General features: G+C 44.3%; 2 protein-coding genes across 4 annotated transcripts; both read right to left on the bottom strand.

Moving 5' to 3' along the window:
• Positions 1–1415: 1415 nt before the first annotated feature.
• Positions 1416–13928, bottom strand: rprd2b (regulation of nuclear pre-mRNA domain containing 2b). 3 transcript variants are annotated; one of them, XM_028979491.1, is made up of 11 exons: positions 13662–13928; positions 6305–6434; positions 5961–6085; positions 5818–5873; positions 5607–5733; positions 5332–5507; positions 4987–5248; positions 4629–4904; positions 4326–4529; positions 1678–3712; positions 1416–1545 (listed from the first exon to the last, which is right to left on the bottom strand). In XM_028979491.1, the coding sequence occupies exons 1-10, from the start codon at positions 13861–13863 to the stop codon at positions 1719–1721; spliced, it is 3552 nt and encodes a 1183-aa protein (XP_028835324.1). In that variant the 5' UTR covers positions 13864–13928; the 3' UTR covers positions 1416–1545; positions 1678–1718. The 3 variants fall into 3 exon arrangements, with proteins under 3 accessions (XP_028835324.1, XP_028835325.1, XP_028835323.1); XM_028979492.1 differs by having other exon boundaries at positions 1424–3712; positions 5818–5870; XM_028979490.1 differs by having other exon boundaries at positions 1424–3712.
• Positions 13929–14199: 271 nt separating this feature from the next.
• Positions 14200–21693, bottom strand: prpf3 (PRP3 pre-mRNA processing factor 3 homolog (yeast)). Its single transcript, XM_028980574.1, has 17 exons — positions 21536–21693; positions 20911–21082; positions 20687–20817; positions 20462–20620; positions 19729–19809; positions 19310–19596; positions 19081–19199; positions 18802–18989; positions 18531–18697; positions 18088–18170; positions 17844–17987; positions 17623–17722; positions 17426–17539; positions 15728–15846; positions 15453–15533; positions 15170–15231; positions 14200–14992 (listed from the first exon to the last, which is right to left on the bottom strand). Exons 2-17 carry the CDS (start codon positions 21053–21055, stop codon positions 14843–14845), a joined length of 2130 nt encoding a protein of 709 aa, XP_028836407.1. The 5' UTR covers positions 21056–21082; positions 21536–21693; the 3' UTR covers positions 14200–14842.
• Positions 21694–25704: the final 4011 nt, after the last annotated feature.

Genomic DNA, 25704 nt, shown 5'->3' on the forward strand with positions numbered 1-25704 from the left:
ATCCAGTAGGACAGCAACTTGTCAATCATGTATCCTGAAATACTCATCTTGATGGTGAATGTATGGTATACCACACGCAAGAAAAGACACAGTTCATAATTCTCTATGTTGAACATCACCATGACAAGTCTTAATGTAAAAACCACACCGACTAATTCTACTTCAAGTACATGCAAACAGATTCATTATTTACACAGCACCCTTCCCCAATTCACACAGAGTGAAATGTTGGAGGGGGGCATGCAAGACTCTACTCAGCATTTCATCACTGGGAAATCCAGGTTCGAATTGGTTTTACATTCACAGATGTATTGAATGTTACAGACATGTTGGAGTGTCTCATCAATTAAATTATCAAGTGAATATGAGACATTATACCTTTTAAAGCACAATTTAGATTTATGCTTGTACCTTTGCACAAAGTTTAATCGAATCAGACGTGAAAGAATGAGAATGAAGGATAAACAGACCCCAGTTCCATTTCATGAATTGCACGGTCAGTGTGTTACAGCTGTTTTTTTTAACATCATGCCAGCAGCGAACATCAGAAGAATGAGTAAAAATGCACTTTGGACAGAGAAGTATACAGGAAAGTGGAACAGCAGTTGGGAAAAATGCATTGAAAAGTACACAACCTACTAAGAAAATCTGTAAGATTAACAAACGCATGTTAAAAACATAAGCACTGTAAGTCCTACTGCAAAAAAAATTACCCTTCCTGGGGGGAGTTTATTTCCAAATTCTGCATTTTATTAGGTTAAAGCTCCGTCTGTGAAACTGAAGAAAGACATAACTCAACTACTTCCCAAGTCTCAAGACTCTGCCTTCAATGCTCTGCTCACAAGCTAACTATTACCATATTTCTTCACAGAACGCTCACACGTCTTCCATCCCAGATAATCAGAAAGGCTGCATCGTATGTGCGTCAGAAAGTATTATGTTTGAAAGTATTAAGTCTGTCTAAGGCATCACAAGTTTATAAAAAAAAAAAAAAAAAAAAAAAAAAAAAAAAAAAAAAAAGACATTGAATGTAAGAGAAGAAATACAAGCAGCTCTCAGATCTGTATGTGTAGAAAGCAAAAAGCAAAAAAAAAAAAAAAAAAAAACAAAGATCAGAAAGAAAGATTTGAAAAGAAAAGAACGACAGATATTATTTACACTATAATACAATAGTGAGCAGAAGCCTGAAATGGACGTGAAATTGCAAAAGTTGGTTCTAAGCAGAAAGGTTATAGTACATGAACCAGTTGAAAACTCCGGGGTTGTTATTTACATCTCGCGTTCTCTCTCCAATAAACACACACACACACACACACCACTCTTAATATGTTCTTACACAAACACACACACACACACACACACACACACACACACACACACACACACCCAACATAAGTTGACCTGAAAGGAATGACCACCTTGCAGCTTTGCTTTTATTGAATATCTCATTGTGGACTTCCCCTCTTCATCCGGGATCACTCTTCAATCGGCGCTCTTTGCCACTTCCTGTCCTCGATGAGGAGGAAGTGGCGAACGCTGTTGCTCCTGGGAGGGAGGGAGGGGCGGGACAGGTAAGCAGGGCACACTTGTTATCCACAGTCGCATAACACCCAGAGCACGAGCGGATGGCGCATTAGTGTACGGTTATTCTCGCGTGTACTAGACCAGATGCACTACCTGTAGCTACTCCTCTCTCAGTGTGAAGGGCACGTAAAATATTAGTAACGTGGCGGCAAGAACGGCCGTTTTGGAGGGAAAGAGCCGCCCTGCAGCCTAGTGAACGCAGGGCCGGGGCGCTTAGCACCTGGTAGGTGGGGCTTTCTGTCAAAAGGTGGCTGATGGAGAGGGAGGGGAGACTGGCCGCGAAGAAATGGTCTCTGTGGCGGGGGGTTAGCATGTGGGGAGCGCATGGGGAGTCTAGGCGAGGGTAAGTGGAGGAGCGAGACTGGGGGTGACTGGCGTCTGTGGTTTTGTGGCTGGGTGGGGGGACTGGCTGGGGGGCGATGGCCCTGGTTGGAGGGAGGAAGGCGATTCTGGGAGGGGAGGATTGGTCTGGTGTCTGCGGTTGGAGAGGGAGGGGTGGATGAGGCAGGGGAAGTTGAAGTGGGGCCCGGGCCCTCTTTTATCCTGCCCAGCAATGGAGGGGGGGGGCCAGGGGTGCCCGGGCGGTGCAAGGGGGGTGCATGACGTGGGTTAAAGTGATCCTTGACTGTACCAGGGCGGGGTAGTTTAGGTGGTTCACCCAGCAATGAGGTCATGAGGGGACGAGGAGCGTGAGAGGGGGCCAGGGGCTTTGCTCCCCTGCTCCCGCCTCGCCCCGCAGCCTCAGAGCGGGTGGTGTTGGAGGGAGGGTATGGCAGCACTCGGTCGATGGGCACCAACACCCCTCCCACCATGACCGCAGAGGGGGAGGGGAGGAACTCTCTGGGAGGAGGGGGCTGAGGGATGGGCGGGAAGAAAGGTGAGGGGGGAGGGTGCGGAGGAGGTATTGTGAGGGGGAGGGGACGAGGGTGCTGATGAGGGTCCTCACTGGCGTAGGGCATTGGAAATGGACCTGGGGGCAGGTGGAGGCGTGCGTGCGTCTGTGGGGGAATGAGGACAGGTGGAGGCGGGGCTAGAGGGACGGACCCTGCGCTCAGGTCCTCGGAGGCTTCTGTTGTAGGGCTGCCTGGGAGACTATGACCTGGGGGCGGGACATCCCTGAACTCCTCCTCTTCATACCAAGATCCACTTGTTCTGGGTCCTGAACCACTTCCTCTCCTCATGTCGCGGCCAATCACGCGGATGCTCTCGACGGTCTGGATGCGCTCCCCTGACTGCCGGCGGTTGTAGCCCAACGTCTGAATTGGCGCCCCCTCTCCACAGGAAGAGGACACCAGAGTCTCAATGCGCTGGAAGTGCTGTTCATCCTCTTTCCGGATTTTCTTTCCTCTCTCATCTCTCGTTCCACTTCCATCCTCAGAGCCGCTGCTGGCCTTACGGTGCACCTTTAATTTGGGCTCTTGCAGAGATGATGCAGCCGATTCCTTCCTCTTCTTCACTTCCTCTTCCTTGTGCTTCACAGCGCCCTTGATGTGTTTCTTAGGTTTCGCTCCAAAGGTGGGGAATCGTGAGGAAGTGGAACGATAGTCCCCGTCCTGTGGATGCTCCTCAACCAGAATCTCCCTTGGTGTGATCACTGCATCCCATGGGTCATTGTTGTAGGCTGTTGGGGAAAGGCTGGAACCCCCCCGCAGACCTGGTTGGTTTGAAGGCCCGATGGCCTCTGAAGCCCCAGGTTTGTCCATGATTTCATCCTGAGTTGGGGTTCCAGCAGTCTCGTCCCGAACGGGGGTCCCATCCACATTCTCCCCGACCAGGAGTGGACTGTTGCTCCCCATGTCTCCGTCCAGACCCAGACTGCTGAAAGCCGGGTTACCCTGCAAGAACTTATGGATCTTTGAATCCAGGCTGGGCATGGTTGTGGTCTCTTTTTCCTCCGTCTCCTTTTCTTTCTCACACTCTTTCACCTTCTCCCATTCCCGCTCGGAGTCTCTCTTGAAGGCATTGCCAGGTGATGGCTTCGTCTTGGGTGAGGTTGTGCTGACCGGCGTGGTGACCGTGGTTGTAGGCGATGTCGATTGGGCAGTAGGTGTGTTGGCACTGCTGTTGCTGGTGTTCTGACTTCCAGAGGATGAATTTCCAGCCACTGTGTGCAGGAGTGATGACAAACCTGGAAAGAAAAACAAAGAATAAGAGAGAAGGGAGAGACTACAGCTATAGGGATCTTCAAATGGACCATTATGGACACGTAATCTAGACCATGACACTGACTACATCCTGGACTTCTCCAACCCTACAACTGTAGGACTTATTATTATATCATATCCAACCCTGCACTGACACCATTTGCAGGCTCACTCTACCCTGGAAGGGGGTCCCTCTCTGTATCACTCCTTCCCAACGTTTCTTCCTTTCTTTTTTTTTTTCTCTCTCCTACAGTTTTTCTGGTTGGAGTTTTTCCTTGTGTGCAGAAGGGTCAAGTGTGGGGGGTGTCAACTGTAGGGCCTGTCAAAGCCCATTGAGACATACTGTATGTGATTTTGGGCTTTATAAGAAATAAATGTTGATGTTGTTGAGAGGGAAAGAAAGTAAATTAAAAGAAAGAATGAAAGAATAAACAGTTTCGCTCCCCTTCAACATAAAAATTGAATGAATGAGAATTTCTGCTATACCTGGTAGACCAGCATACACACCAGCCCTCCAGTTCTACTAAGATCTCACCACTGTCCACAGACCTTCTGTCTCTGTGCTACAACACAGCTATAAAGGTCCTGTGGCCTCACCCTGAAGGCCACTGCTCTGCGCCTGCGTTTTGCTGAGGGCGCTCAAGATGCCCTCGGGGGTGATGTCCACGCGAGACAGGATGCTGGCCAAGGGGTTAGCTGGAGGTGGTGTGCTTGGTAAAGGAGCTGGAGGCTTGGAGCTCGGGGTCCGGCTAGAGGGGGTGGAGGGCGTTCCTGGAGAGGGACGGGGGGCTGGGCTCACGCCTGAGGAAGAGCAATAAACCCGCTGAGTAAAAAAACGTGGGAAAGAAAAAGACGTAATGTGCATCAACGGGCCAGGTGGAGCCCACGCTGGAGACTCACCTGAGCTCTTCATTGCACTGGTGATGCTGCTGAGGATGGAACTTATCTTTCCCAGATCAACATTTGCCAAGTTCACCTGCAGCGGTCCAGGGTTGGCCACAGTGGCACACCCAGGTGTGGGTGGTGTGGGTGTAGCAGAAGAGGCAGAGGTTTGGCTGGTAGGTGATGCTTTTGCAAGAGGCACATCAGCAAGGGCCGGTTTGGACAAAGCTTGAATGGGAGAGCTGGCTGCCTTGGATGCAGGTATTGCTAACGTTTTCTCTCCCCTGTCCTCAACTGGCAAATAAAAAATATATACTAGTCAGATCTAACCTGTGCGGGACCCAGACATCCCCCTGAGACAGCCAAACAAACTCACCTATTATGTCAGCGCTCCCTGTGTCTTCCTCCTCGGACAGGTCCATGTCCTGCACATCTCTGTTGTCCTTCTGCTGATCCATGGCTTTCCCATCAGTCCCCCTTATCCCCATGCCATGGAAAGGTGACTCGGAACCAGTGGGAGAGGGGGCATCCTCAGAGGGAGAGGGAATAGGGGAGTCATCAAGGTCTGGCAACGTGGCTTTCAGGGCATCCAGTTTGCGCTTGAGGTTGGACACACGATTGGCGTAGGTTCTATAGGCCTAAGGGCAAAGGTGACGGGGTCACTCACTCAATCATTTTCAGCAAAACATTGCTAATACCAAGTGCTGTATTTTCCACTCACATTGGCCACAATCTTGACCTCCTTGTACTGCATCTCATAAAAGACATCAGCATTGTTCAGTGCCTCCAGCACGGGAGGACCTGCCTTCAACTGTCCTTCCAGGAATGTCACAAACTCCTGAAGCTTGGAGCTTCCCTCCTCAAAGTCTGCAGAAAACTTCTTGCCACCGGCTTTGTCTGTACAGCACATTCAAATTAGAGCTGGCATTTGTTAAATGTAAATATGTAAACTACAATGGTTTACTGATTTAAATGATTCAACCTAATGCTGAATACCTTTGAGCTGCTTCAGACCCTCGGTGCTACAGACATCAACTCTGAACGCCGCTAACTGCTTCTGCCTTAAATCGACCTCCTCCAGAGAACGCTGATATGCCACTAGCTGCTCAATAAACGACTGGGGCTGATTTAAAAAAAAAAAAAAAAATTATTAAAGCATTTCAGCTGTGAACAAAGTTATTTTCAGAAATCAGACAAGGCCACTTACTGCAAATTCTGCTACAATCTTCGATTTAAGGACTGTTTTTGGGTTGGGGGCCACTGCTGGCGTAACAAACATGTAGGTTAATAAAGTAATAAAAGCAACTGACTGGGTTAATATTAAAATTTACAGTGAAACTAGAGAGATACCTGGGGGTGGCTGCTCTTTCTTCGTCAGGCAAATCTTGAGTTCCGTAATGAGCTCTTCTGGATAGACGTTCCGCTCCTGCCAGATGGAGAATATTCTCTCCACCGACTTACGAACTTTACCGTCCCTGTCACACACAGACACAAACTTCACCGTCTTTCATCATGGTCGTACCAATTCAGAACAGTATATTCATCCTCGCGTCATGATCATTAACTGTATAATTAGCCACACGGGTGATTAATTCAACCACACTAAAAAGATGTTTGACAACAAATGTGCAATTTTCTGCATAATTACAACAAACACATTCATTTGTGGGCGAATGGTGAATCCTCCCCCTTACCTGACCAGCAGGGCGGCGTTGGGGAGCACCTCCGCAAATGCTGTCCGAAACACAATGGCATTTTTCCTCTTGCAATTTTGAACAACGTCATTAGCCAGGTAGAACAGGTTCAGTCTGTGGCTGGTATCAGCTGACCAGGGGCAAGAAAAGAAAAACGCAGAGGACCACAAGGTTAACAGTTCGCTTGGTTTAAATGGCAAATCATGATTGTGTGATGAAGTAAAATATGATGTTTATACCGTATTTCAGTTTTGTAAATTGAATATCTGAAACATTAGTAAATGTATTTACCAAAAAAAAAAAAAAAGTGCTGTAAATGTGAGTGAACACAAGGGAGCAAATAATAAAATAAATCATCATTATGGAGGTGTTTCGAGGGCTGGCAACAGCAAAGTAAAGCACGACCAACTACGCCAAAGGACATGAGAAGTTCAGCTAAACAAAAACAGTAGATATCAGAGCTGTAATTGGGCCTTCCGATTCGACAAGTACAGCTTTTTAAAAGCCCGGTTATGGATGCACGCGCTACGAGTGCTAGACTAAGACGGAAAGGAAATGCGTGGGTTTTTTAACAATCATCGTGGTCTAGCCTCCGTTTCAGCATCCATCTACTGCACAAGCTTGACCCAACCCAGGCCAAGATTTACAGCTTTAGCTGACAATTATAATGAATTAAAGTGAAATATTTAATTCTGACATTTCTGGAAATATAAGAGTAATTTCCATCTCATTAAAGTGAAAGTAAAGTGATTGCCATTGCGAAAATCAGTGCTCAAATATTCAAGCGCCATGAGGTCGTGTCAACATTTATTTCTTACGTAGCCCAAAATCACATACAGTATGTCTCAATGGACAGTCAGAGAGGGAGCCCAGTCTAGGGTAGATTGAGCCTGGAATCACTGGAGTTCTTTTTGCATTGTGTGTGTGTAAAAATGCTCGTATTGTCACTATGTCAGCACTGAGTTCAACTGATTTATTTCTTTTTTTACAATTTAACATTTCAAAGAGCAGGCAGTGGTGGCCTAGCGGTTAAGGAATCGGCCCTGTAATCAGAAGGTGGCCGGTTCAAATCCCAATCCGCCAAGGTGCCACTGGGCAAAGCACCGTCCCCACGCACTGTGCTGCAGTGCATCACAAGCACTTCACTTTCCCTCAGTTGTTCCCCCTGAGCAAATTTCTTTAGCAAGAAATTACAGATTTAATAAAGCTTTTCACAGTTCTTTTCCCATTCATAGTTGTTTAAGCATTTTCTTTGAGTGATGCATGCTAATAACAATACGTCTGAAACAGATAAACACCTTTTCCACAACCACAGGATGGGCCTTCTGGTATGGTTCAAGAAACCAGAAGTAGTAATTATCCAATCAAGAACCTGTTGATAGTGAGTACTAGGGCTACAACAACATATAGGTTCTAAGAAATTTGACAGATTTCTTGTTTACATCATTATGTTGCCAGAACTTCATGTTACATCAAGAATCCTCATGAAAGATGGGACATTTCATTGTTTTAAAATTCCTGCCTGGTGAAGATTAAGAGTCTGTATGTAGAGTCCGGTGAAAAAAATATACCATTTTACGCACTTCATACATTCACCAATATTTCAATCTGGATCTTCAGAATTCTACACACAACACCCCATAATGACAACGTGGAAAAAATGGGGGAAAAAAGCCTTTAAAATGAAGCTCACAACTGAGTTCAGGTGCCTCCTGTTTCCCCTGATCATGCTTGAGATGTTTCTGCAGATTAATTGAAGGCTGTCTGACAAACATTTGACAGGACACGATTTGGAAAGGGACACTGTGGTCTTTAAAAGGTCCTACAGTTGCAGTTAATGTCAGCACATAGGCTGGGCGATATATGAATATTATTCATATTGAAATGTAAATTGAACCATAGACAATAGACTGTACATATTGCCATATATAATTTCATCTGTACATTTAAATGTAAATTGTTGAAAGGGTAACATGTATCCCTAGCAAAGGCGTTGCAGCAGGAAGTTGTATAATACATTTTTACAGATTTTTACTTCAACATATAGCGTAACCATATACCGGATAAAACAATATCTGGGCAATTTTACTGGAAGTGGACTGTCACACCCATAAGGCCAGTGAAATACCAGATATTGCCATGACACGAGTGATTATATTAATTCTGTAGTTTAAATTAAAAACGGCCAGAAAATAACACTTTACTTCATATTTTATCATGCAGTCCCTCCAGGATTCCATGATTTTATTTAAGTAAATGTTAATGTATTTGATATGTTTTTGTAAGAATGGACATCACAGGAGCATGCTTTTGTTTTGCATAGCGACCGTCTACAAGAAGATTTGTGACATTCCTGTGTCAATAGTTGTGCGTGAAGATTCAACACCTCTGTTTTACATGCCTTTTGTCTGACGGCAACGTGTGAAGTGTCGGCCGTCAGGACCGCCCACTCTCTTTGTCTTCCCCAAATGGGAGGCCCCGGGGGCGTGACATCAGAAACAACAGGTTCTGATTGGTCAGTGACAACTTCCTGTAGGCCAGGGGTATAAAGGTCTGCTCACATGTGGAAAAAGGGACCTCTGAGCTTTCTTGCTCAGGGGTTTTTCCATTGGAAGCCGGAAGGCTTCTGAGTCTTTCTCTCTCTCTCTTTACTCTTTCTTCTTATTTTTATTTTCTCTGTAACCTTGGTACCTTTTTACATTCAATATTCACATGTAACTACAATAATTATTTACCGGTGTTAATAAATTAGAAACTGTTCATTTTTAACCTCTACTGTGCCATGCCTCTTTCTGCCAGGTAACATCAAGTTGGAGTGGTTGAATACAGTGCTTTGTGTGGAGAGAGAAAGAGTTTTTCTACACACTCAGTTCTCTCCCCCACACCACATGGTCTTTTTTACATTTTTTTATGTTGAGGTCGAATGTGAAGCACTTTGATTTTACAAAAGGAAGAATGTGTAATATAGTTCTTTGCATTAAAACTCACATATTATTTACATGTAAATGGTTTACAAAAGCAATGAGTAAATGCCCAAGTACTTTGTTGAACAGTGATTAAATGTGATTTGACACATTTGCAGGTTATTTTCCCCCACCCACTCCACAATCATTTCATTTTTTTATTTTAATACATTTACCAAAACCTCCAGTAAACCTTGTTCATGTCACAAATTTGTGAATGAAACATGTTTTTACATTGAAAACACACAATCACATTTCAAGGTAATGTGTGAATTAGGGCTGCACAATTATGGCCAAAATGATCAATATTTTAATCACAATTATTCATTATTTTAGGTTAAAAATGAAAACTCAAAACTACTCATGAATAAAACTATTTAGACAAAAGGGCTAACAATAAATAAATAGCAATTGCAGAGTGCAATGATATACAAACAAGACGCCTATGCAAAAAAAGGCACATACTTCAAGGAACAGAAACATACTACAGGTGTAAAGATTGTTTTGCAATAAATATCCGTTCATTTTAGGGCTGCACGATTTGGGGAAAAAAAAAGACATATTGCGATATGTGATATGATAAAGGACACTTGCTTGTATATCAATGAAAAGTCGCATACTAATAGTGAAATGTTTAATTTCAAAGTGAAACATACAAACTACTTATAACAACCTGAAATGCCCAGTGCTTTCAAAATACAATATTCTACTAAATTAAATAATCCCAAAAAACTCTTTTACATTACTGTCGAACGACAAACCCTGGTAAGGCTAAACAACTGTTTTGATTATATTTGTCCATTACAAATTCCCGTATTATAGTTCTTACGTTTAACCAAAACGTTGTTTGGAGGCTGACTTGAACACAGGGATGCATAGCTTTGCTAGCTTAGCTAAGGTTAAGATTTGTAAACTGAGGTGAATTTCTTTAGGAAACCTTCAAAGTTTGAGAAAAATTAACAGCTAAGAACAGTCTAAATAGTTAATGCCTACGTTTAGCCAAAACGTTGTTTGGAGGCTGACTTGAACACTAATAATCGCAGCTTAAATCATCATCTTAAATTAATTGTGTCAGCCAAAATCATAATTGTGATTAAAATTCAATTAACTGTGCAGCCCTATGGTAAATGCACATTTACAAGAGATGCTACAAGAGTTAAGTCTAAAAACAGTTTCCAAAAGTATTTATTTACTAAAGTCAAACGGTAATAACACAAGGCAAACAAACAGCTGTGTTTAAGTAATAGCATCTGAATCTCCATCTCAAGTCTAGAGGCACAAAGAAATGTCTAAACTGTTACCAAAATAGCATCAGTAAGTGATATGTAGGGTGGTAGTAGCCTAGTGGGTAACAGTTTAGAAACACACTCGCCTTTGAACCTGGGTATTCTGGTTCATATTTCGCTTACTACCCTGAGCAAGACACTTAACCCAGGGGGACTGTCCCTGTAACTACTGATTGTAAGTCGCTCTGTATAAGTGTAAATGTAAATCAGTCCAAATTTAAACCATGTTATTGAGTCAGTGTTTCACAGGCGTCTTGCTGGACTACCACCTGTTAGATGAAGATTGTTAACAATAATAAATTCACATGACATTTGGGGTCTGACTAAAAAGTCATACCATACCAATCAAAACCTACATGTACACAAGTTAGTCCAATTGAAAGAGCACAGAACACTCACACAAATAATGTGACTGGCAGTCACCATACTCAGCATTTACACATTCTATTTGGAGCCAAAGTGGACTAGGCACTCAGTCCATGCTCCACTATTGCCTTTGTATCTTTTGACCCTGAACTGGCAACATCTGTCTTCAAATAACGTCCATCTCACTTGCAAAACAAGTAAAGCATGCAGCACATACAAAATGTCAAATTTCTGACAGTTAAGCTGTTTGACAGACAAAAACATTAGACAAAGAAAGCGCACAAAACCAACAATCAAATCCCCACCTATCATGGGCCAGTCAGACATACACAGTTCAATAAATCAAAATGTATACTGGGACGAGGAAAATGCACAAAACCAAACAAAAATACGATAAACCAATCCAGAACAGTAACAGTAATCTGTCAGTTCTCCTTCAGATATAAAGACCAAAAGGGACCAGATTTCCTTCACAGAACAAATAATATCTAAAAACAACGAAAGAAGCTAAATAAATAAATAAAAATGCAATCTGATGCTTCTGATTAATATCTAATGATTAAGAATGCTTCTTACCAATATCTCCAGCATTTAAAGTCTACATTGACTATACAGGGTTGGCCATTTATATAGATCCACCTTAATAAAATGGGAATGTTGGTGATATTAACGTCCTGTTCGTGGCACATGTGAGGGGGCAAACTTTTCAAGATGGGTGGTGACCACAGTGGCCATTTTGAAGTTGGCCATTGGAGCCAACTTTTGTTTTTTTAATAGGAAGAGGGTCATGTGACAAAATTTATTGGTAATTTCACAAGAAAAACAATGGTGTGGTTTTAACGTAACTTTATTCTTTCATGAGTTTTTACATGTTTCTGACCACTTGTCACCAACCATTGCCATTTTATTAAGGTGTGTCCATATAAATGACCCACCCTGTAGTTGTTGGTGTGTCTGCAACGTGCCACAGTGCCCACCAGCTGGCAACATTAAAAATGGCCGCAGTAGAAACCCCTAGAAGAAGTTCCCCTTGTTTACATGTTTGTATGGTGTGCAACATGTCTGCTATGTCCACAATGTGTGTACTACGTACACTCTGTCCAGAGTGAACTTTGTCTATTTGTACGTTTAAAATGCTGGAAACTGTGACAGGAATAAAGCATATATTAGGGACACAATGGTAGTAAGTGGGATTTGAACCTGTGACTCTGTAGTCTTCTGGTTCATAGGCAAGTGTGTTACCCACTAAGCTACTACCATCTCTTAAAGATGGAAGCAGAAAAGTCACATCAGGGTATGAATGAAAATAACCAAACTGTGGTGTTATGTGACTGGCACATATTAAAAATATAATAGAAAATGTTAAAGATGTTACAGATAAATACTAGAGTGAAGATCCTGCCAGACCTGTGTCCACATCATGAGAGTAAGTTGCTTCGGACACGTTCTGGCTGGGAATTGACAATGCTCTGCTAGAACAAGACAACAATTCACTTCTTTGTATTTGTGCTTCTGTGGAGTGGGAACCCACCAACTCTCCCATGAACACAAGAGGGACTGCACATCACAGCAAGGACAGCAAAGTGTCCCTCCGTGCGCCGCACGACAGGACATACAGCTGCTCTTCACAGTGTGATAAAATCTGTTTTTCTTTATTTATGGCCAGAATGCCATTTTAATGTAACCCATGGGTGCCATCAGGAAGCCCATGACGGGTACACCAGGCGTTTGGAAGTGGGGTGTGTGACATTACCAGATGAAAGTGAAAGTGAGGGGACGGTGCTTTGCTCAGTGGCACCATGGCGGATCGGGATTCGAACCGGCAACCTTCGATTACGGGGCCGCTTCCTTAACCGCTAGGCCCACAGGATGATTAAACATGATATTATTTTGCTGACAAATGAAATTAATAAAGAAAAATCGTCCCCGCTTTCAACAGCACTACTGCAGACTACCTCAAATGTACGTTACACACACACACACACCACACCAACATGCATGAATTCGTGCCACTCTCGCCCTCGGTCCTCTTCCAGGCTTCCTTTAAAATCTGATTTCCCAAAACAGCAACGTTAACCGGGAGAACCCTTACTGTAGATTTACATGCAGAGCACCTCAATCAGCAGTCACCTTCCAAATAGCAAAATTGTCATAAAGACCAGATCTAACTGAGCATGTCGCACACACTCAACGTAAAGAATGTGGCATGTATGAAGGCCAAAGCCATGCAAGCTCGTCGCGTCTGGGTCTGTGCGTAAAAAAAGGTAAAACTGTACACGGACATGGTTCAAACCCCGGTTCAAATTGCTGGGTTTGATCCCTGAGCAAGACACTTAACCCTGAGTGTCTCCAGGGGGGGGACTGTCCCTGTAACTACTGACTGTAAGTCGCTCTGGATAAGGACATGTGATAAATGCTGTAAAAGTGAGAACTCCAGCCACCGACGAGCTGGTCCCGCCGCAGAGACGCCTCTCCGGTCGAGTCCGCGCCGTAAACACGCCTCCGCCGATGCTAACTTTCGCTAGCTAGCGATGCTAAGCTAAAGCTAATGAACGGAGTCCGGCCCCGCGGAGACGCTGCGGTCCGAACGAAGTTGTTTTAACTCGCGTAGCCGTGTCCTGTGGTTGAGGACACGGCCCGTAAACGTCGCTGGGTTCCGCACGGCCCCGGGAGCGCTTTCGGCGGTCCGCTGGCCAGGTACACGGGCAGCTAGCTGGCGGCCCGCGGCGAGCCACTACTCACATTTCTTCAGCCACTTCATCCAGGAGCGAACGACCAGGCCGTGGTGCTTCTTGTTCTCAATGCACCAGGCGGACAGTCCCTGTATAGACTCCATCGTGTTGGTGACGCCTTGGAAGCGACGGTCCAGGGACGACTCCAGGGCTGCAGAGCCGCGGCCGCCGCCGCCGTGGCCGCTGCTGGCCGCCGCGGGTCCCGTCGCCATCTTCCCAGCGACGCGCAGGCAGACTGGCCGCTCCAACCGAGGCTGGCTGCAGATATCGCCGGGAACAGGCGGCGACGGCGGCGTACAAGAGCGCCCCCTACCGGCGGCGGGCGGCGTCACTCGCCACAGGACCAGGGACGTAACCCGGCTCTTCCAAGAGGGCTGATGGAGACAGGAAGCTGGGACCTGAGACGAAGCTGGCCGTTCACCCACATGTTTCTTACGAGGCAAGTTTTTCATTAAAAAAAATTCACATAGTTAAACCAGATGCAAGGCTGCTACAATTCAACATTGTTATGCATGCAAATAAAGCCGCACCTACATTTTTTTTGCTCGTTTTAATGGCCCTTTCTGCATTTATAAGGTATTTACAGTTTTACAATGACGTTTCAAGTGGAAAATAATAAAATGATGGGGGGGAAACAGTTTTCACAAAATATCTCATTCAACATAAAAGCAGCAAAAAAAGAAAAAAACCTGTATATATCAGCGTTCCTTGCACATGTTGGATATTTACAGAAAAAACTGGACAATTTTTGGTGAAAAAATCTTCCCAGAGAAACAATCAGAAATATGAGCAACACAAAGTAACATCTGATGTTTGAAACATTTTACAATGTGTTTTTTCTCCAAATGCAGTCTTATTAGGAAACGGGCTTTATTACAAAATATCTGGCACTGCAGTTGCAGTGATCAAATTTTATAGCACAGAAACAGATGAGCTTGTCAAATGAATTTACCATAGACTGCAAATCAGAGCACTGACTGAAGTCCCAGCAAGGACATTTCACCTTACTGTTGTGCAATAAAAAAAAAAAACTGGATGTCTGGGCTCTCAAGAAACTATTTTTCTTGTCTTCTGACTCCAAACACACTCATGTATTCTCCTTCTAACGTCAGGACTCTGAAATTCAGAGCTGGCCCGTCGTCTCCAGCCTCCGGTGGATCTTTGCACAAGGTTTCTTCAGGCTGTGATGCATCAGTCATCGGTGGTCTCCAGCACGCTCTGACTCAACGCCAGGTCCCAGTAGTGCTCTGTGCCATGTTTCTTAAAATGTTCCCTGGCCATGTTCTCCGTTGGGCACTGCTTGAACTTCACCTCCCCATAACTGCGTTCTTTTGCAGTGCCCTGGATTTAAAAGAGAGTCAGGTATAAATAACTGTAAAAATGACTGAAATAATAATAATTAGAAAAAATAACTAAGAATACAAAAGCAACTTATTATGTATTAAATGAAAGAAAGACAATATACCATGCGGTCAAAGCACATGTTACTTTCAGACAATAATAAAGGGCTTAGCTCACCTCCCACACTAGATTACACTTGTTGTTCTTCTTTGAGCTCTCATCATCTGAACCATTTGGGTCTGACAGGAAAACAATCAACACAGTCAGTGAGGTCATAATATCCTTAAATGACAAACCTTTACAATAATGAGATCTTACGTAATACTAATAACCAGCTGTCACTCCCCTGCACGTTAAAAAGATTTCTGCCTGGATTAAAGATCGTATATTCAGGGTCAACAGTGGCCCTCCCAATAGCACTAATCATGGGATATGTGTCAATCTCAAGAGCCCCTCTTACCTTCTCTCTTTGAGTTGGTGTGTTCTTCCCACTTGATCCTGCTAAGCATCAGCCTCTTAAACTTCTTTTGAGATTTTGGTCCTAAGGAAGAAATGTTGTGTAGGTCAACAAAGCAAAGCCTTGGTTGATGTGCCAAACATCACGTCAACCACCAATGCATATGATCTTTGCGATTTTATTAGTTCAAATGAACAATCTTGTTAAGAATCCCTTTCAATAAACACAATGACTTGTTATTTATTCATTCTTTGCCCTCCCCCTGAACCAACTCTCACCTCCCTCCACCACAACAATGTTGACATCTTTATGCAGCACTACAGTGCCTGTAAGGTAGAGCTGACTCGCATTGGCCTCCACTTTGAACTTCTTGGCTGGATTAGTCAAATTCCTGATCCTGCAGAAACAAATTAAAGAGGATTTAGATTTCAGCTCTTTTCCTGAAGTTGGTCCAGGTGAAGACTAGGCTGTCACCTGTATAGATCTTAGGCATAAAATTATTTTACTGTGTTAACCATACAATATAATATTGGTGGTAGTAGCCTAGTGGGTAACACACTCGACTATGAACCAGAAGTCCCAGGTTCAAATCCCACTTACTACCATTGTGTCCCTGAGCAAGACACTTAACCCTGAGTGTCTCCAGGGGGGACTGTCCCTGTAACTACTGATTGTAAGTCGCTCTGGATAAGGGCGTCTGGTAAATGCAGTAAATGTATATAATGGCAGGTAGCAAGTATCTTACACCCTTGTCTATTAGATTATACTCAGTGTTTTAATATTTTAACCAAATGGACAAATCAAAATAACAAATTGAGTGTTTGGTTTACATGTAAAACTGGGGTGATGTTAAATACTTGCTTGGGCAATGTTATGCCATTTTAACTGCCCCAGAAGAGCATCGAACATACCTATCCACTCCAGCCTGGATGTAATCTGTTTTTTACGTATCGCCCTCTGATTTGCATAGATATAAGAGCAGCTTCTACCCAGGGGACATAAGGGACCCAAATTTGATGCTCAGTGCTGGGGGCTGTGCAGCAAAGTCTCTGTAGACCCCACGCTCAGTTTAATATTTAAATCAGATTTTTCTTAACGCATTCTTGAATTCTGATATTACACCTGCAGCCCTGTTTGTATTTAGGTGCATTTCCTAAAACCAGTATAAATTCAGTATGAATCAAAATAACATGATCATTTGCTTTTGGCCATTTAATTGTAGTCTTTATTTAACAGTCAGACAAAACTATAGGTAGGTTTATTATGACTTAGAAATTTCCACAATAATTGCTAGAGTGAATGCACTCAAGAAAAACGCATTCACTCAAGAATTCAAGAATGCGTTAAGAAAAATCAGATTTAAATATTAAACTGAGCGTGGGGTCTACAGAGACTTTGCTGCGCAGCCGCCACAAATGCAAGACGCTGTTGAAGAGCGCATGCCACAGAAAACATTGGGATTCAGAGCGCAGCGACATGCTAGACGCGTTTGATCTGTGAAGGCCTTTAGTGCACTCAGTCGATAGAAATCAAACCTTTAATCCATTACATTCTCAAATTACAACAGGACTAGAAGATTCCATATTAGGGACGCAACGGTTCAGGAATCCCACAGTATGGTCCATTCCGTGTTTCTTTTGGAAATCCCTCATACATTGAGAGCAGCCTCCCCGAGGGCCACATGTTGAAAATTCCCCAGAAACTAGAGCAAGCACACAAGACAGTGGAATAGGCTACTATGAAACTTTTAAGGCCAACTCACTGCTTGGGAGCTAATGTCCAATCACTGGACATTTCAGGATCAATTTCAAAGTTAAATTGAACCGAAACATATGGCTCATTTCTTACCCTCAAATATACAATATATATTTTATATAAAATAATGACAAAGAAAACTTTTCACCTCTGTGTATTTTCATTTAACAAAATCATTCACTTTTTACATGCATTAGAGAAAGAGGACAAGAAAGACTGACCTGTAAACTGCAATATGAACGCCATGACTTAGGTCCTCCTTCAGCTTTTTCACTTTCTTCTCTTTCCTCTGTTCAGCTGTAAGCTTGCGAGCTGCATTGGCTTCCTCGTGAGCCCTGGAGAGTTAAGATGGAAGTTAGATTTAACATCTGGTGAAATAAAAAAAAAATCTGAACAACAGAACCAATTCAAGGCTCACTTTTGTCTCTTTGCCATCTGTGCTCTGACATGAGCCTCCACCTTAGTAGGGTCCTGAACCGCTTCCGTCCCCAACACTCGCATCAGATTTGATATGCGCACTAGCAAAGTAACACATTCATTATCATTAGCAACTTAATAACTAAAAGCCCTGTGTAGTATAAAGTTACATTATACATATGGTTTGAAGAAAACCGTAAAGACCAGGATGAATGATTTCACCTTTGGGTTCAGGAGGGGGCATCAGACCAAGTCGGACCTTCTCCTGGACTTCTTTTTGGCCCTCTCTCCTGGTCTGTCTCCTAAGCTTCTTCTGTTCTTTCTTTGTCAGGTATACTCCCAGGGTCACAGGTTTATCACTGTCCACTGACAGATTACAAGTAATAATTTTCATTTAAATATAGTTTTAAATGAATGATCGTAGCATTTCTATGCATGAATTTATTTTTTCGGCCTTCAATCTTACCTGGAGGGCTAAGCTGTGCAGGATGTTCTACCAGGTTAGTCACTCCAAAAAAGTCCATGCCATCCAACACTGTTTCAGGGGTTCTGTGTTTCCAAATAGAGGGAGATCATTAAACTCCAAGTTTACTCCAAAATTTCAACCACACTCTGGCAGATCATTTGTAAGTTCTATATAATATGCATGGGCAGCATTTATGAATGGCAGGTTCACCAGTTTAAATTAACTTCTGGATGAAAGGATCGATTATCTGTCTGGTAGTGAGCAAGGTCCAAATAGGACTATTACACAGGTCACATTGTTAAGTGGACTAAGTTAGTATGTACAAGAAAATGGAAGGGAGGATGTGGGACCTTAAGATTCAAATGAATGTATGACATGTTACTCCCCGTGATACTAAGGACTGTTTGCTAGTCAGATGTATCTATTAAAGGCGCGTTTCTTACAGATCCATATGGGAGGGCAGGATATACGAATCCCACCATTCCATGAAAGGCACATCTGCATCACCCAGCTCCTTCTTAGGTGCAATGAGGGCCAGCTTCGTTGATGCCTGAATGCCGGTCTTCTTAGCAGCCTGGGCGATTTCGGCTTGCAGCTTCTCTAGCTGGGACTAAAACAAAAAAAACCTTTTTAAACGCGTTTTGCGTTACAGCATTCAAACAAAGTCAAAAAGGCTTCATGCAAAAAAAAGTCAAAGGCTTCATGCAAGCCCACCTTGGTGCGGATTCGTTGAGCTATTTTCTCAAAACGACCCCTTTCATGGAACCTAAATCCTTTCTTTGCTCTCTGTGAGGGGGTAATGAATACCCGTGGGTCAAAATACGAGGTGGACTCAAGGTCATCACTGGGGCGTTCTTTCAGCTGTTGCCTGAACTGTTCTCTCTTCACAGCTCGGATATTCGCTGGAATTAGGCAGACAAAAAAAAAAACAAAAAAAATTGGCGAACTACATAGAAACCAAAACAATTCTACGCATGTGTGTAAATTCCTGACCTTTCAATGTAGGCATTCGGTGTGTTAGCTCCACTTCTTTGCCACTGGCATCCACAGTCCGACCCAGTTCATCCAGAATTAGGGGTGTAGGCTTGGTAATCTCACGCGCCTCTACTTTACTGTGCACATCAACACCAACACTTTAGTGACAACCAACCACAGGAACTTAAGTTAACAACAAGTGCATAGTTTTTAATATACTTTTGTGCAATAATGCAAAATGACTCACGGAGGGGCAATGCCCATGGCATGCAAGTTGGCTAGAGCCACCAAGTTGTGCGAGCCTGTATTGCTTAATGCACCCAGAATCCCCGGCTTCATTGCCAGCTGTGATTGGATGCGGGCCTGCAGCTCGGCAGCTTTGCGGGCTTTCTCAATGGCATCATTCATGATGGAGGCTGCCTGTGACGGTGCTATAGCCTGAGACGAGGCGGTTGGTGGCTGCACAGGAGGGGTGAGCAGGTGGGAGACAGGTGGTTCTTGCTGAAGAGGAGGGGGGAGAACAGGCAAACGAGGCTAAGGGAGCAAAAGCCAAAAGGTATAAAAAGTCACACCCTTACAGGAGCAAATACCCTCAAGACATGGTTTCTCCAAATATTATATAAATGTATGCATTAAGATGATACAAATCACATCTGCATTACATACCTGAGGGCCAGGTGCAGAAAAACTGAGTTGTTTCTTTCGCTCTTCAATCTGTCGGGTGGCCGCTTCCATCATTTGCTTTATCTAATGAAAGCATTATAATAATAAAAAAAAATTATTAAAACCACAATGACCAGTCAACAAAACACCTATAAAATTCCTATGTAAAGTAACACACAACACGGAACAGGTCATTAATGCAAAAAAAAGGCAACCTAACCACCAGTTATACTTGGGGCAACAAACCTTGTTCTGGGGTTCATTTACCACACCCGATTTCTGTGCGTGCAAAGAAGGCAGAAACCCTTTGTGTATTACCTTTATGATATTGATCAGATGCCCTATTTCAGGGTGACTTAGAATCAAAAGTTACAGGGACAGTCCCCCTCGGGACACTTGCTCAGAGACACAATGGCAGTAATTGGGGATTGAACCACAGAAGTCTGGCGGGTAAGGAACTGTACTAATACATACATACGCAGTTAACAAGTATATTTCTGTTTTAAGCGTGATTGGTTAAAACATCCCAGGGGACACGTTTCGTTGTTTGCACCGTGTGCTGTGCTGCAGCAATGGTTAAGTGCTGAGGGGTGTTACCGCTAGGTTACTACTACGGTGCTGCATTCTCGCAACAGATTCAGAGCGTAAAGGATGCAGCTTCTCTCATTGGATTCATGAAGCAGAAAAAAAACGAATGCAATTTAAAGATATAAAAAAATAAAATAAACGATGTTACCTGCATCTTTGTAAGCATTCCTGGGCTCTCAGTTGGTGGTGCAGGCAAAACCTCGGGTTCCTCCACCACATCAAACCTTGGCACGCGCTTCTTCTTCACAGCTGGATCTCCGGCCTCAGCTGCCTCTCTGACAGCTTCAACCTCGTCCCCAAACACATCCTGCAGGGCTCAATTATTCAGTACAGAATCCAACACTTCTGAAATAAAATTACTCGTGAGACATACCTTGAGGTCTCTCTTTCGATTCTTCTCAGCTCCACCTCTACTACCACGTAAATTTCTGCTCTCTTCCAAGGCTTCAAAAAGACACTCAACAAACCCACCGGCAGACTCGTCCAGGAAAGGCCGAAGCTGATCTACACAGCAAATTGTGGGAGAAGCAAGCATCAACCGAGAGGTCCACCCAGAGCTTGCGCACATGCAGACCACGAGCGCCTTCCTCCACGCACCTACTGTCTTCCTCTTGTCCAAACCCTTCCCGACGCAGTGCAGCGCCGCCGTGACCACAGTGGGCTCCGAGAACCCCAGAACCTTCTTCACTGTTCGCTCCACCCAGGGCCGAAGCTCTTCCACCTCCCGCTTCGGCAGAGACATCCTCGCGAGCTCCGTCGCAGCACCACCCTGCGGGACATTTCAGTGGCCACAATTTGAAATGTATTGATGAAAAGGAAAGTCGTTTTAGTGAAGCTCTAATATATATAAACTCATTTACAGCATTTATCATGCGCCCTTATCCAGAGCGACTTACAATCAGTGGTTACAGGGACAGTCCCCCCCTGTGCCTTGCTCAGGGACACGATGTAAGTGGGATTTGAACCTGGGTCTTCTGGTTCATAGGCGAGTGTGTTACCCACTTGACTACTAACACCCCCATAAAGCTAACAATCTTCAGCGAGGAGGGCGACATTGAGTGAGCTTGCATGACAAGACTCTTCCCGTGATAAAGTTGAACAACTCACACGCGTGTTGTTGTCAGGTTCCATAGCCCGTTAGCGGCTAAAGCCCTCCACACCGGGGCGATAGCTTAGCCTAGCGACAAGTTACCGCGGCAGAACACAAATACTAAACACTCACCCAAAGGAATCCCCGGTGCTCACCGCGCCGGACCTGTTTCCAGAGCACCGACGACAAAACCGCAGCGGCTTCTGCGACGAGAGCCCCGCAGTAGCGAGGCGGCTAGCAACAACTCGAGAGCAGCGCGGCGTACAGGCAACGTTCGCCGAGAGAGACCGGAAGCGGACCGGAGAGGGACCGGAAGCGGAAATGCGGGGACTCACGCGCTTTCCGCAAAGCTCTTAAACGAAACTCGGTTAAAACAAAGCGGTTTTAGATTCTTCATTAAACAAAATAGGGTCTATTTCCATTCGGCAGTCAGTTGAATGTGCTCTGTCTCAAGTTGTATCTTTTCTTTTTTCTCTTTCCAGATTTTTTTACGTTTTGTATTTGTACATAGGATATACATAATTATATCATATATAACTTAAAATGCGTATTATTTGTTTGTATCATTGTATCCACAATTATCTATTCCTTAACTTCATAATAACGGTTTAAAGTGGTATTACGTTAGATAAGAAAATGTTACGTTATTAAAAATACATATCTAAAGTGAATTACTTCCATGATACAGAAATTAGATTCAGATTGTTCAGTCAATTGTCTTGCATATGTATGCATGTGTGTCTGTCTGTCTATTTATATAGAGAGAGCGAGAGTCAGTTACGCGCATGCGCATTATAAACTGATTGCATGGTTGGCGTGCTGTGTTTCGCCACTAGTCGGTGGTAAAGTGATGTTGCTTGAATTGCACGCTGAAGCATTTATCTAACACGTAATAATTAGCCATAAAGATGACATTTTACCTTATTTGTATAGTGTATCGATCTGGAAGTAACGAAATGTGTTGATTAATCTGCCATTTTGATCATTTTATTTCTTGATGCATCCTTCAAAGCCTTCCTGCCCCCCGCCCTCTCTCCCGATGTGGGTCATCTGAGTGCATTAGTGATGCACATAGAAGCAGTCTTCCCTGGGGCCTTGCGTACAGTCTGCACAATTTTTACCGTAATTCGCACCCCGCACCCCCATCTAGACTGCACTGTTTTTTTATTCTAGTGGTATATGTCACTGCAGGCTGCTATGCATTGAGCAAAATGAAATTGTTCAATAAACACACATACTGTGCTGCATGCTGAATAATTTAAAAATTTTCCCCTCTTGTAATGCTTTGCCGATTGGTCAGAGATTAGGACTAGTGTTCTACCCATTCCCCACACCATACTCTACTGCACCATGCTACAAACCACATGATCACCCCACAGACACAGTTCTTCTTCATCGTTTACAGGCCCAGTGGTCAGGCACCCACACACACAAAGTCAACCTAAAAGAATACTGCCATAACCTGAATTAATTTAAATAGTCTGGGATGTTTGGCAGACATCGCACAATTGGTGTTGCTTTATGAGTCTTCGTCAGTCACAATTTTCATTGGTTACATCATGTTGTGTTTTTCCAGCGCATGTCCAGAGGGAATGCAGGCAAATGACAGCGTTGTAAATCACTGTAGTAAACACACGGCGAGAGGACAGGACGAAGGGCTTTCCTGGGCGGCTCTCGCAGACAGCAGTGGCAGCGGGTGGGCTAAATTGGGCTCCCTGCCACCATGTTCGAGTTGCAGCCCACCTCATGCATACTGAAGAGCTCTAGTCCTCTGGGTAGGTGCAGAAAAAGATCTCTCATTTACATTTACGCAGCCCATTTTTTTAACCTTCAGTCTCGATTCATTTCTTTTGCCTTCACCCACTCCCGCCCGCACCTTTCCTGCTTTCCACACCTAGTGTGAATAGTATGAACCCACACATACTCTTCACTCTGACAGACAGTCTTTGATGTTCGTCTTTCCCTCTCTGTCTCAGTAATTCTAAATTCTCTCTGTAGTGGTGCATCACCGTGTGCATGTGCCCAGCGGAGGAGACTCAGAAGAACATCTACATTCGCAGCGTTGTGCCAAATAAAATCCCTCACAAACACCTCACCTTCTCTTAGGCCACCCGGAACAGAAACATTCCTGGACAGACTTTCAACACACACGCACGGTAGAATCTCTTAATTAATACCAAAGAAAGGCTGGATCATGTTACCATAGTGTTATTTTTCATAGTTGAATTGATTAAAGCTCTGGGACGTAGACACATCCAGGTTGTGCTCATGTTAGTCATCACTCACTCCCCTGAGCTCCTGATGAGTAAGAGCGAAGCGCATGTGAATGCACGTGTTTGTCGGTGTGTGTGTGTGTGTGAGAGTGTGTGTGAGTGTGTGTGTGGTCATGCAAGGGAGTTGGAGTGGAATTTCAAGGACATGTGCACTCTTGAGTGCCATGAACCAGTTACGGCATTATATGTTGCATACGTAGGGACAGCTGCATTTTAAGGCAACGAACATGAAAGCCCAAAACCCAGATTTCTGATGTAAAATAACCACCGGCTGTGTTCGACGCACTTTTCTACAAGCTCCTGAGGTCTGACGAGAGCAGAGATGACAGGCGGCGGACGTTTTGCTGGAAGTCGATGAATGAACACAGTAGGAGGGGCGATACGGAGCTGTGGGTGGGGGGTGGAGGCCCATGGGGCCACGCCCACCTCCCCACGGCTCTCGTCTGGACCCCAGATAAACGTGCCTCCTCAGATTTAGGATAAATAAAAAAACACACTTAGCTACAGAGGGACGCGAATGAAACAGGGAAGTAAACCATCGATTTAAACCATTTCTCAGTGTGATTTGTCAGGATACAGAAGCAGAAGAGAATAAGAAATCCTCCACGCTGCATTCAGAGTGGCATGAAAACATGTGCGGTCACCACACGTCTACTCCATGCCCTTGACACACTCCTCCCCCTCCCTGTTCCTCCTGAGAAAGGCGGCGGGGCGGGGCGGGGTGGGGCGGGACGGGGCGGGGTGTGGGTGGAGGGGCCAGGGGGGCGTGGGCTGCTCTGCCCACCACCGCATGGATACAAGGGGGGAGAAACGTGGGAGGGAGGCCGAGAGAGAGAGAGAGAGCAGGGCGAGGTTTGGTGTTAACGCACACAGTCAGTGTGTCACTGCGCAAGCGCACACTGTTTGTGTTGTGTTGTGTTGAGTGCTGTTGTGCGTGCAGATGTCAGGGAGTGTATCCTACAAGCCGATAAACTGACACACGCTTAGTGCTCACACACATTTGTATGGGGTGGTTTGAGTTCAAAGGTCACTGACGCGGTCAGACCAAAGACAATAAAGAACAGACACTCACACACATGCCTGGAATATGACATTATATCAATATATTAAAAAAAAAATTATTAGTATTGCCTTTTATCAGCAGTTGAATGTCTAAAATGACTATTAGTATATTGTAATATTATAAAAAAAGTCTGAAAATGATGTTTATATATTTCATATATCAAATTATATATTAAAGTAGCTTTCAATAACAGAAAACACCAAATAATGAGTCCAGAGCAAAATATCAATTCATCCACTTGTCCCTGGGCAATACCACATAAATCACAGTTCACCAGGCAACAACAAGCCGACACGCACACACACACACACACACACACACACACACACACGAGGCTCATTGAGCCGGGGGTTGCTTTAGACAAACCCACTCACCCAGCCTGTCCGGGGGGGGGGGGCACAAAGCCACACAGACCAGCTGGGATGTGGTTAAATCCAACGCAATCCCAAACAGATTATAGGGACTGAGTCCACATATTACTGCTCGTCACCTATTACCCCCCCCGGCCTCACCCCCCCTTCCCAAATTCCCCACGCCCGATCTGCACCCCTACTGCACCGCATTTATCATGCTGGGTGCCATGGAAATGGGCAGAGGAGGAGAAATTCACGTACTTCACAAACACGCACAATTAATTACAGAAGAACACGAATTAATACGCTGAATAAAAGCACGTTGCACACCCATTCATTCATCAAACGTGTCATTTATTAAAAGAGTTGCCTTTCATAATTGCTGAAAAAAGGTAGCAAGAAGAGGTGACTACAGACAGGAACGGGGAGTGTGGGGCAGAGGGAGAAGCTCGCCACATTCGGAGGGAGACACCCCTACCTCTGGCCAAGCTCTGGTAAAATGGAGGACAAAAAGGGCAAAAGGAGATGGAGGCGGGAGAGGGGAGCATTACAGAATTCAAATACAGCGATATAAAAAAAAAAAAAAAACACCGTCAAAAAGATTCAACGTCT

Source organism: Denticeps clupeoides, chromosome 5, assembly GCF_900700375.1.
Source record: "Denticeps clupeoides chromosome 5, fDenClu1.1, whole genome shotgun sequence".
Taxonomy (NCBI): domain Eukaryota; kingdom Metazoa; phylum Chordata; class Actinopteri; order Clupeiformes; family Denticipitidae; genus Denticeps; species Denticeps clupeoides.

Bases quoted from the DNA above. Each gene is read 5' to 3' on its own strand.
- prpf3 (XM_028980574.1), bottom strand. From the start codon at position 21,055: ATGTCTCTGCCGAAGCGGGAGGTGGAAGAGCTTCGGCCCTGGGTGGAG. The intron at 20,818-20,910 runs GTGCGTGGAGGA...TTTGCTGTGTAG, and splicing joins GGACAAGAGGAAGACAGTAG to ATCAGCTTCGGCCTTTCCTG. The intron at 17,723-17,843 runs GTGAAATCATTC...TTACTTTGCTAG, and splicing joins GCCCCCTCCTGAACCCAAAG to TGCGCATATCAAATCTGATG.
- rprd2b (XM_028979491.1), bottom strand. From the start codon at position 13,863: ATGGCGACGGGACCCGCGGCGGCCAGCAGCGGCCACGGCGGCGGCGGC. The intron at 5,508-5,606 runs GTATTCAGCATT...TGTGCTGTACAG, and splicing joins GGGTCTGAAGCAGCTCAAAG to ACAAAGCCGGTGGCAAGAAG. The intron at 4,905-4,986 runs GTGAGTTTGTTT...TTTATTTGCCAG, and splicing joins AGGGAGCGCTGACATAATAG to TTGAGGACAGGGGAGAGAAA.